This window comes from Chiloscyllium punctatum, chromosome 14 (assembly GCF_047496795.1).
Source record: "Chiloscyllium punctatum isolate Juve2018m chromosome 14, sChiPun1.3, whole genome shotgun sequence".
NCBI lineage: Eukaryota > Metazoa > Chordata > Chondrichthyes > Orectolobiformes > Hemiscylliidae > Chiloscyllium > Chiloscyllium punctatum.
This window is the reverse complement of record NC_092752.1, coordinates 30,808,585-30,820,619: the sequence shown is the minus strand read 5'-3', so window position 1 is coordinate 30,820,619 and position 12,035 is coordinate 30,808,585. Positions and strand designations below refer to the sequence as shown.

General features: G+C 41.8%; 1 protein-coding gene across 6 annotated transcripts in view; it reads left to right on the top strand.

Moving 5' to 3' along the window:
- inpp4b (inositol polyphosphate-4-phosphatase type II B) overlaps window positions 1–12,035 on the top strand; it is a 940,291-nt gene that overhangs the window by 817,047 nt on the left and 111,209 nt on the right. For all 6 annotated transcript variants that reach the window (XM_072584130.1, XM_072584129.1, XM_072584133.1 and 3 more), the window contains 2 exons: window positions 8,344–8,550; window positions 11,568–11,706. In XM_072584130.1, the coding sequence (XP_072440231.1) occupies window positions 8,344–8,550; window positions 11,568–11,706 (346 nt within the window). The remainder of the gene's footprint in view (window positions 1–8,343; window positions 8,551–11,567; window positions 11,707–12,035) is intronic.

The following is a 12,035-nucleotide window of genomic DNA, read 5'->3' as shown; positions in this document are numbered from 1 at the left end:
TTGGTTCTATTATTTGCTGGAAATCCTTTGTGAAAGATCTCATTCTTTGTAGAAATATTTGATAAAATAACCAATCTGGAGAACCTTTAACCAGACAGCTACTCTGTTGAAAAATATTTCTTTATTTCTGTATTTAATGTTTCTGGAACAGTTGCTTTCTAATTGGAATAGATAGTCTGATTTTTGGAATAATATGTCTGATTAAGCTAGACGTTTTGTTCTTCTTTATCATGTCCACAATTTTGGGCTCCCATGGAGCTAATGCAAATTATCTCTTCGAGTTGTTGATTAGGTAGGACGTGAGAGGTAACTGAAGATGTCCTACCTAATCAACAACTCGAAGAGATAAAACTGCACACAGTTAAACGACTGTAGAGCTTGCTAGACTCTAAATTGCAGCAATGATGCTCTATTGTTTTAACTCTGTAATACTGTATTGAATTCTTCAATAAATCTTTTAACTTTAATATCAGCTGTTCTGTGGAAGTCCACTGCTTTCAAAGTTTCTAAATTTGTGTCCTTGTAATAATAAATCTCTGCAATACGTATTGGGCTTTCCCACCTTTCTTCTGGTGTTCCCACATTATTAATGATCAAAATAAGTGCTGCCTTCTACTTATTTTTGTTTTCCTGCTTTCTGCAGCTTAGGTGGAGTTTTCCCTTTGCTTTCTGATTAAAGTGGATGTTCTCCCACTTGTCATAGCTGAAATCAGGTTCTTCTGCACAAATATGTTTTAAAAGGTTCTTTGTCGGTAGCCTTTATACACCTTCCTGCCAAAATCACTGCTTCTTTATTGAATCCCAGTCCTTTTAGATTTTCAATGTTTTTTCTGACTTTTTTTCTTCTGCCAGACTGTTTCACTCCATTTGTTCAAATTTAATTGTTTTCTTCTTATATAAATGCCTTTCCAATTCCATCGCCCTTGTTCAAATTTCTTTTCTGGACCATTCACGACCTCATGCTGCTATATCTCATGAAGCCTAATATCCGTGATGGCGATGTTTGTTCTGAGAGGTGAGAACACTGTTTCATGCTCCTTTGCCTTTCCTTTCTGGTCTTTGTTCCATTTTGCATCATGTTATTAACCTCTTCCCTTCGTGATCACTTTCTAGAGTCTTAGTTTTCTCTATCCAGAGCCTCTTTCATTAAGGCCTCTGAGTTTTCTATGCATGGCTGGCTTTTCTCTCTTTTCCTGTCCCATATTGTTGTCCCAGTGTTTCTTTACCAGCCTCTGAATTAAGTGAATTTTGAGTACCATTTTGCTTCTGCTGTCTGCCTCTGCCAGTTCTTGCCCTTGTGCTGCTGATTGTTTTTCTGCGTCTTAAAGCTGTAATGCACTTAAAGCAGTAAACTCAATTGCTTGATTTTATTTTCTTTCCTTCTGGATTTATTCTCTTCATGGTGGGTGTCACTAGCAAAACCTGGTAATATTCTCCTAATGACTCCTACTGGCTTTTATGGTGTTTTCCACTTCGTTCAGTGTGTGTTACCAGGTAAGGGTTGTATGAGGTAGTTTGTTGCCGATCTTCTTAATCCTATCTAATGATTAGTGCTCGAGGATATCCACAAAAGAATATCTATCGAAGAGGCACTGTTCTTAGATGGCATTAAGGTTTATTATGTGACAGCAGCTACATTTGGTCAGAATTACTAGGACCAAAGAGAGCTGGTACAGATATATTTACTCACTAGTAGGGGTAGAGTAGAAATCTTTGACTCCACCCAAAAAATGAGTAGAGCCAATGTACCCCAAACCTTAACCTTTTTCAGAATCTTTACCTTATAATAGACATGATGTGTACCCATTGATTCATTGAAAATTGCATTTTGGCCTCAGTTTGAATGCTGTTCACAAGATTTCAAATGAGCAATGAGTCACTGATAAAAATGCCCCCATGGTGTCAGCTTTGGTCCTTAGCTATCATTGTGCTTTCCACACCCTCAACATCATCTTTATAAGGGGCAGAATCTTCCCAGACAGAACTAGAGAGAAATCTAGGAAAATCCTGTGAAAAGTCAAGCAAGACGTTTCTTTATACTGGGAACAATGAGTCGCACTTTCCAGTTAAGTTCCAGACATTGGATGAGATTCCCATTAGTGAGTGGCGAGAGACTAGAAATAGAGGTTGTCACTCATCACTACCTAATATCAGTTTATTAATATGCAATCTCTATTGAACTACCCATTGGATAGAAGCTAGATAACAAGATGTACTGATATGAAAGTCAGTGCCTGTCCACTCCTGATCACCACTTGCACCTCAGAACCACCAGAATCTTTAGACACACTTCAAACAACAGGCACCAACATTTCAGGGCATGAGCAGCAACTGCATGCAGCCCACATTTACAAATGCTAACATTTGACGCAGCCCAATGTCTCAGCACCATCATGCCACATCTCCAATCTGCTTACAGTATGCTTCTGCACTACAATGCTGCATCTTGGAGCATACCAGCAACTCGCATTGGAATGCTTCTGTAAGGACACATTGCATGCACAGACAGACACATAGCTCATGGATTGGACCAGATTGCATCTCAAGGCTGTTGACTGGTTTATCTTTAAGCCTTTTACTCACTTAGCCAAGGCAAATGGGTCCACTGTACTTCTGACTTGACATGCCTTTTTTGTACAGACAGAAAGCCAGGAAGCTTGTCACATTTACCAGTATCATCAGTCAAGAGAGTGGACATGTTGCAGCAAGGCATCATGTATGTCATTCTTACATCACACATCTGATTACAGGGCAAACACACTGCATGTAATTTAAGCAAATGGCAATGTCTCAGCATCTAAGGGAAATAATCCTCAGTCAAGTCAAACGTGACACCCTTCAGCCGGGGGTCACAGCAAAGGAAACCTCTGATATCACTCCAAGGCCTTTGGTACAGACAGTTGGCCATTTAGGACAGTCACGGTCAGGATCATCATCTTGTATGGAGTAAAGTGTTGAATGTCTGGCACCCAATCACCTACCTTGGCTCTTTCTCTCTCATTGTGGGCTGATTTCTTTGAGAGTGATAGAAAGGGAAGGATTGAGTGTGATGAAAGCACAGCTGTTATAACTGGTACAGGTGGGGGAAAAGTGTGAGGTATCTCAAGTGAATAAGTAGACAGCACAGAAGCCATGCAGAGTCAGTGGACAGTGGGACTTGCGTGGGTAACAGTGAAAGAGGGAAGATTTTGCATATAAAACTGAATGTGAGGTATTGGAGAGAAGGTGGTAGCAAGATGATGATCATTGACCTTCTTACACTACTCGGCATTCCTTCAGCTGGCTGAGACTATATTGATGTGATAGCAACCCCGAACAAGGCTGGTAGGGTCTCGTATTGTGACCTCCTCTGATGATCTAGTGCAAAAAAGACATCCCTCCAGGTTCCTGCACACAATGCGGGGCACAAACTTCCCCTTGACAAATATTGCAAACCATTCAGGTCAGCTCAAGACTGATGGCATCTATTTGGGTGCACAATGGCATTTTAAAGTTCGAGTCAGAGCCAGGGATCCTAGAATATTCTTGCAGTGCTATGTACTTCTAGTTGTGGTGATTTAGAGAATCACACTCGCATTGGACAAGAAGTATCATAGGGTCAAGTTGGAAAGTTAATGAGGCAAGTTTGGAATGATAACATGAGAAAATGACGTGATGAAAATGACACTTTGCCAAAACATGGTGAAGTTCAGCCCTAAGTTACTTATTGGTGAAAGACTGCAGGGCTGAAGCTAGTCACTTCCACCATCTAGTGTGTAGAAAGTATGAAATGGCAGAAACTGAAATTGAACAATTTTAATTCTTTGCACTTCAACTTCAGTAGGAGCTTTAACCAGGCATCTGTGAAACTTCATTATTGTTCTCAAGAAGTTAAAATGTTAAAATGAGTAGCAACAAATCCATATGTGCCTCATTATAGATCGGAACATCATCAGTTTACCTAAGGGAGCTGTCTATTCTTGAGGTGTTTCTCCTTGATAGTTACATCTGATAAGTTCAGTCCAGATCAAGAAAATTGATGGTGCGATGTATGATTTTTGAAGTGAAGACTTTTCAGTACTCTAGGACAACTCTTTCCAATTGTTTCCAATTCCTTTCTGAGTGTTCATTTCTCTTTTATAATTAATGACGCAAATAATGCTTACCAGAAATCAATGTTCTCTATCTTTCTCCACCTTAGCTTCATTTTTAAACTGACGAAGCCTAATCTTCTTCTGATAAGAGCATGAGGATCAACTTAAATGCATTTAGAATCAAACTTAACTTGGTCATCCAGTGGGGTTTGGTACTCTCATGCCAGATTACAGAAATATAGAGGGACACATCTGACAAGGTGTAGCACAAATTAGCAATCTTTTCCTGAGTGATCAGATATTACTTAGTATTGAAAAAAAACAAAATCCCATTTTTTTTCAATTGTAATTTTTATTGTTTTGTGTTAACATATTATTTACTTGTAATAGACACATTGTGATAAATTAGCACTGCATTGGTAGGGCTGGCAGCAAGCTTTCTGGTTGATTAACAACAAAATGGTTTTTAAGTATGTGCAAGTATGTGGTTAAAACTTTGTTTTATTTCCAACCCCGCCCCCATTCCCAGCTCCAGCCCCACACCAGGTCCTAGCTCCCAGCCCTGCCGTGTTATCACCATCCCTCCAGAACTACCCCTCCCTGAGGATGAAAGATCAGTCCTCAGCAGAGGCCTCACCTTCATTCCCCTACGCTCTCGGATTAACAAGTTCAACACGTGGCGTGACATCGAACAATTCTTCTGCCGCCTTCGCCTCCGTGCCTACTTCTTCAACCAAGATTCTCGCCCACCCTCTGACGACCCCTTCGCCCGCCTCCAACACACCCCATCCACCTGGACACCCCGTGCTGGCCTCTTACCCGCCCTCGATCTCTTCATAGCCAACTGCCGCCACGACATTAACCGCCTCAACTTCTCCACCCCTCTCACCCACTCCAATCCCTTACCCTCGGAACGTGCAGCCCTCCACTCCCTCCGTTCCAACCCCAACCTCACTATCAAACCGACAGACAACGGAGGCGCGGTAGTAGTTTGGCGCACCGACCTTTACACCGCTGAGGCTAAACGCCAGCTCGCGGACACCTCCTCCTACTGCCCCCTTGACCATGACCCCACCTCCCACCACCAAACCATCATCTCCCAGACCATCCATAACCTCATCACCTCAGGGGATCTCCCATCCACCGCCTCCAACCTCAGTCCCACAACTCCGCATCGCCCGTTTCTACCTCCTGCCCAAAATCCACAAACCTGACTGCCCCGGCCGACCCATTGTCTTAGCCTGCTCCTGCCCCACCAAACTCATCTCTTGCAACCTCGACACGGTCCTGTCCCCCTTAGTCCAAGAACTCCCCACCTATGTTCGGGACACCACCCACGCCCTCCACCTCCTCCATGATTTTCACTTCCCCGGTCCCCAACGCCTTATCTTCACCATGGACATCCAGTCCCTGTACACCTCCATTCCTCATCACGAAGGACTCAAAGCCCTCCACTTCTTCCTTTCCCGCCGTACCAACCAGTACCCTTCCACTGACACCCTCCTTTGACTGACTGAACTGGTCCTCACCCTGAACAACTTCTCTTTCCAATCCTCCCACTTCCTCCAAACCAAAGGAGTAGCCATGGGCACCCGCATGGGCCCCAGCTATGCCTGCCTCTTCGTAGGATATGTGGAACAGTCCATCTTCCGCAGCTACACTGGCCCCACACCCCCTTTTCCTCCGCTACATCGATGACTGTATCGGCACTGCCTCGTGCTCCCACGAGGAGGTTGAACAGTTCATCCACTTTACCAACACCTTCCACCCTGACCTCAAATTCACCTGGACCGTCTCAGACTCCTCCCTCCCCTTCCTAGATCTTTCAATTTCTATCTCGGGCGACCAAATCAACACGGACATTTACTATAAACCGACCGACTCCCACAGCTACCTAGACTACACCTCCTCCCACCCTGCCCCCTGTAAAAACGCCATCCCATATTCCCAATTCCTTCGTCTCCACCGCATCTGCTCCCAGGAGGACCAGTTCCAATACCGTACAACCCAGATGGCCTCCGTCTTCAAAGACCGCAATTTCCCCTCAGACGTGGTCGACGATGCCCTCCACTGCATCTCCTCCACTTCCCGCTCCTCCGCCCTTGAGCCCCGCCCATCCAACCGCCACCAGGACAGAACCCCACTGTCCTCACCTACCACCCCACCAACCTCCATATACAGCGTATCATCCGCCGTCATTTCCGCCACCTCCAAACGGACCCCACCACCAGGGATATATTTCCCTCCCTTCCCCTATCAGCGTTCCGAACAGACCACTCCCTCTGTGACTCCCTCGTCAGGTCCACACCCCCCACCAACCCAACCTTCACTCCCGGCACCTTCCCCTGCAACCGCAAGAAATGCAAAACTTGCGCCCACACCTCCCCCGTTACCTCCCTCCAAGGCCCCAAGGCATACTTCCAAATCCGTCACAAATCACCTGCACCTCCACACACATCATTTATTGCATCCACTGCACCCGATGTGGCCTCCTCTATATTGGGGAGACAGGCCGCCTACTTGCAGAACATTTCAGAGAACACCTCTGGGACACCCGGACCAACCAACCCAACCACCCCGTGGCTCAACACTTCAACTCCCCCTCCCACTCCACCAAGGACATGCAGGTCCTTGGACTTCTCCATCACCAGACCACAGCAACACGATGGTTGGAGGAAGAGTGCCTCATCTTCCGCCTAGGAACCCTCCAACCACAAGGGATGAACTCAGATTTCTCCAGTTTCCTCATTTCCCCTCCCCCCACCTTGTCTCAGTCAAATCCCTCGAACTCAGCACTGCCTTCCTAGCAATCTTCTTGTCAAAAATTGTCAATTCTGCTGCAGTCTTAGATTGTGAGTTCTGGAAGCTCCATTTTTAAAATTCATTGGTGTAATTTTAATTTTCTTGCTTCCAGTGCACTGAACTAAAGTATTGTCAATGTTTATTGATAGATTGAACATTATTACCAACTCTGGAATTTTCCATTGTTTGGTACAATAGCTCAAGCCAAACAGAAACAACCTTAATATCTTCCAAATGATTAAATTTCATTGATGCTGCTAATGAGGAAGGATCATGATTTCTGTTGACAGTGCTCTCTTATTAACATTTATAATGTTGGCATCAGTTCCCTCTATGCTGTTATAAAAATAGTATTGAAAGGTAATGACAAATCTAAAGTGTGCAATTTAAGTGCTTTTGAAAAACTGTGGTAGTTGCAGTTTTTACCATAATTTATCCCCATTTTACAGACAGAATTAGTAACTTTCTGCCTCCAGAGTGAACTGATATTAAGGGCCAGTTATCAGAATCTATATCCTGATGTTGTTATTCAAATGGTTATTAGATCGTCAGCTTTTTCTAGGATATGATTTGTCAGATGAATGTAGAAAAATTCCACAGCAGTAAGGAAGGAAGTCTCCCAGTATCTTGGCTATCATTCATTTCTCAATCAAGATAACCAAAAATAGACTATTTTGTTAATGGTCCTAATTGCTGCTTATGGTTGCTTGTTTGAAAACTGCCTGTGTTTGCCTACAAAACAGCAACGGCTACAGTTCAGAAGTAGTTGGTTGCAAAATGCTTTGGAACATCCGGAGAATATGAAAGATATTGTTGAAAGCCAATTTTTTTTCTCTCGTTTTCATGTTTTTCCAATGAATGTATGCAGATAAGCTTTTCATTAAAACATCAAAATTAGTCTTCCTAATGGCAGATGGTTGATTTTGGGAATAGCTGAATGACACAGACCTGAAATTTGAAATTCTCTACTTAGTTCGTTGAATTCAGTCAGAAGGAGGACCCCAACTGATTTAATCGATTATACCTCTACTACTGAAGCGTAAATCAGTTCAGCTGTAATTCCTAATCAGCAAATCCTTCTGAATGCATCTGTAGCTAAAAACAGAATCCAATTCTGCTGTTTACCTCCTGATATTGTATAACTTGCTAATGTTTTTGTTATGCTCACACATGTATATTGCAATCCTCACTTTCTCCTCACACATGTATATTGCCTAATTTTGAAAGGAGAATAAACAGAGAAAAGAAACTTGAGTGACAAGTGTGTAATTCATCACAAACAATATTATTTTCTCTGTAATTTGTGCCATCAACTTAGCCAAATTAAAAGACAAATGGATCAAGAATTGAGCTATCATCTGGTTACTAAGGGGAAAAAAGCTTTATCGTCCTGTTTTAAAGAATGACAGATACATTCATCACAAAATTCAAACCTGTTACTAAACATTGTTAATATATATTTCCACAGACTGAACAGTTTGTACATGCTTTCGAAGACCAGTTGCTGAGAAGTGCCCTGTTAGCTTTACATAAGGCTCGTCCAAGCTACATCAACAAAAGACAACCCAATCCCACCCATAATCCAGATGGCAGTGAACAACAGTGTGAAAACAGTGAACGCAGGTCCAGCAAAGATTCAATTCCTCACCATGCTGAATATGACGAGGAAGACTGGGCAAGTAATATTTAGAGGAATTTTGCATTCTACCAGCTGATGTATTAACCATACATATACTTACATCCTGATAGTGTGTGATAAATATCATGTAATCAGATTGCATCTGATATTACTATAGTATCAAGTGATACTATGTAATCACACTTCAGTTCAAATCATGTTGCTTTTGTGGACAATGGCTAAGCAATGGTACTCACTACTATCCTTAAAAAAAACTGTGCACAAAGATCTAGTGATGCCTGTGCTACAGACTTGCCCTTCTTGAACAGAAGATAAACTTGGTTCTAGGTCGAGAGGCATTTCCAGTCGTGCAGCAAAGATGCTGAATATTGAAGTATTCTCTCAGCTGGCATCCCAGGAAGTTAACATTTTATCCTTCATTTTTATTTTAAGTTTTCAGACAGGGAAATAAATAATTATAATTGAATTTGGAAGAAGCCAAAGTGAAACATCAATATGAACAAATTTTGAAAAATGTTTATGTATGAAACTTTTATCATAATGGAAAGGTTGACCTCCCCAATACAAAATTAGCTTTTTAAGGCTGAGGGTCTATTCTAGTAACATTTATGGAGTTGCTACTTTGTTAAAAGTTGTTCTATCTTAATTGACAGTGTTAACTTTTTAAAGGCCATGCAATGAGGTGAAAATTGTGAATTTACTGATTGTTTAGGGACTGCACCTCCACAAGGACTTCAACACTGCAAGAGGAACACAAAATGACAAATATCTATTTTGTCTATTTTTCCCATCAGTAGTCCAAATTTTTGTGCCAGTATCTCATAAAGGGAGACATCTTTTCCACCTCTCACTGTTTATAGTAATATCAATTGATGGCCAATGTATACCTACCTTCTAAGAACCAGAACCTAGTAATTTGGAGTACACGAGGGCCTCATCAACAGGCCCAGGACTTTAATAGGCCTGATGTGTTTGGTCGTGGTGGGGTTTGGGCTTGCTGTGTTTGTGTTGAGATTAGGCCTGGTGTACTCAGGCCATTCGGCAGTGGACACTATGCTGAGAACAAACGTTGGGGTCCTGGGCTAGGAGAAGCACTGGGAGCTGTGGGGCCCTGGCCCTGACACAAACATCAACCTGCCTAAATCAAAAGTATTTCTCTGCATACCTGAAACATTTTATTGACTATTTCTTAGTTAAATGTTAGTAACTTTTGTGTTTTCAAAGCAAATATTGAATAATTCATACATATTCATTTTCATAGAGTACCAGTCCTTTCACACAACTGCTAAGATACAAAGTCAAACTGGCTGTACTGTATTTGAACAATGTGTCATAACCTTGAGTACAGTACATAAATTCTTATTACATTAATGTGACATTTCCATTTTTTATGTCATCTTGTTGCTCCTCTGAGTCAAATTGTGAACGTATGACAAACCAAGGACAACTTTGAATTGTCAATGATGTTAATTCGAGATTCATTTCGTTTAGAACTTTACAATTAACAGGGGAATGAGACTGGGACATAGGGAAATTATTGAAAAAAATTCTCAGGGACAAGATCTATACACATTTTGAAGCAAATGGACTTATTACTGATAGACAGCATGGTTTTGTACGAGGGAGTTCATAACTCACTAACTTGACCAAATTCTTTGAGGAGGTGATGATGATAATTGATGAATGAAAAGCAGTTGATGTTGTCTACATGGACTTAAGTAAAGCCTTTGACAAAATCCCTCATGGGAGACTGATACAAAGGATGACATCTCATGATATCCAGCGTGAGCTGGCAAAATGGATACAGAACTGGCTTACTTGTAGGAGGCAGAGGCTGGCAGTGGAAAGAAGCTTTTCGGAATGGAGGGTTGTGACTAGTGGTGTTCCACAGGGATCAAAGCTGTGACCTCTGCTGTTCATGATCTGCTTAAATAATTTGGAGGAAAATGTAGCTGATCTGATTAGATACAAAGATTGGTGGAGTTGCCGATGTGAGGAGGATGTCAGAGGATACAGCAGGATGGAGGTTAGTTGGAGGCATAGTCAGAAAAATGGCAGATAGAGTTTAACCCAAACAAACTTTAGAAGGTCAAGTACAGTTAGAAATTAGCAGTGAATGCAGAACCCTTAGGAGTTTTGATATGCAGAGGGATCTGAGTGTCCAGTTCCACAGAACACTGAAAGTGGCAGCACAGGTAGATAAGGTTGTAAAAAAGGCTTGCCTACATTGAAGGTGGCATTGAATATAAGGAAAGATAAGTTATGCTGCAGCTTTATAGAACTTCAGTTAGGTCACACTTGGAATATTGTGGACAGTTCTGGGCACCACGCTACCAGAAGGATGTGGATGCTTTGGAGAGGGTACAGAAAAGGTTTACCATGATGTTGCCTGGTGTGGGGGATTTTAGCCATGAAGCAAGGTTGTATAGACTGGGTTTGTTTTCACTGGAATGCAAGAGGTTGAGTGGTAAACGTTTGTAAAATTATGAATGGCATGGAAAGTATGAGGGATGGAGGGGTCAATTATGAGGGGACACAGGTTCAAGGTGCAGGGGGGATGTTTGAAAGAGATTTTGCGTGGCAAATTTTTCATACAAAGGGTGGTGACTGCCTGGAACACATTGGCAGAGGAGGTGGTGGAAGCAGACACAATAGCAGCATTCAAGAAACACTTGGATGAATACATGAATACAAAGGGAATGGAGGGATATGGACTCTGTAAGTGAAGACAGTTTTAGTATGGAGGGGCAAAATGTGTCAGCGCAGGCATGGAGAACGCAAGGGCCTGTTCCTGTAATGTTCTTTTTTCTTTGAAACCTTGAACCTATCATGTAGATTTATATTGAAGCCCAGAGTCTTCTGACTAGCCATCCATCTTACAGTCCCCTTATAAACTTCTTTCAGCACTGATAAATTGTAAATCTCTCCATTAAGGCAATGTTTATTGTAACTAATAAATTATTAAATTTCCTGACATGTATACAGCATGAACAGTGATAGTACAGTAAATCTGTTTTTGTTTTGGATATAACTTGATTTTTTTTTTCTTCTAGGATAGAGTGTGGGTGAATGTGGGGAAAAGCTTGAACTGTATTATTGCAATGGTGGACCGACTGCTTGAACAAGTTGACATAGAACAACAATGTAAGGTTGAGCCTTCAGCAGTTAATCAAATCACCTCTTCAGCTTCTGGTAGGTTTCAAATCAAGCAAACCATATTACAATGAACAGGCAATTAAACTTCTGTGCATTTTACATATACTGTGTTCAATTTACTTTTATACTGACATTTGACATGTGTGCCTTGACATTTGTAATTAATGTTTCCTTTTCCACTTAATTGGGTAGACAACTGTGGGCTGGTAAGAGCAGGGATGGAAGACCGCAGTGTTTGTTTTAATGAAACATTTAGATTGCAAAGTTTGGCTTTAATTTCTCAGCATTTTAAATGGTGTTATGGCTTCAAAATAGTGAATGCTATTCCTTTGATCTAGTCGCAGTAAGAGAAAACACAATCCCAA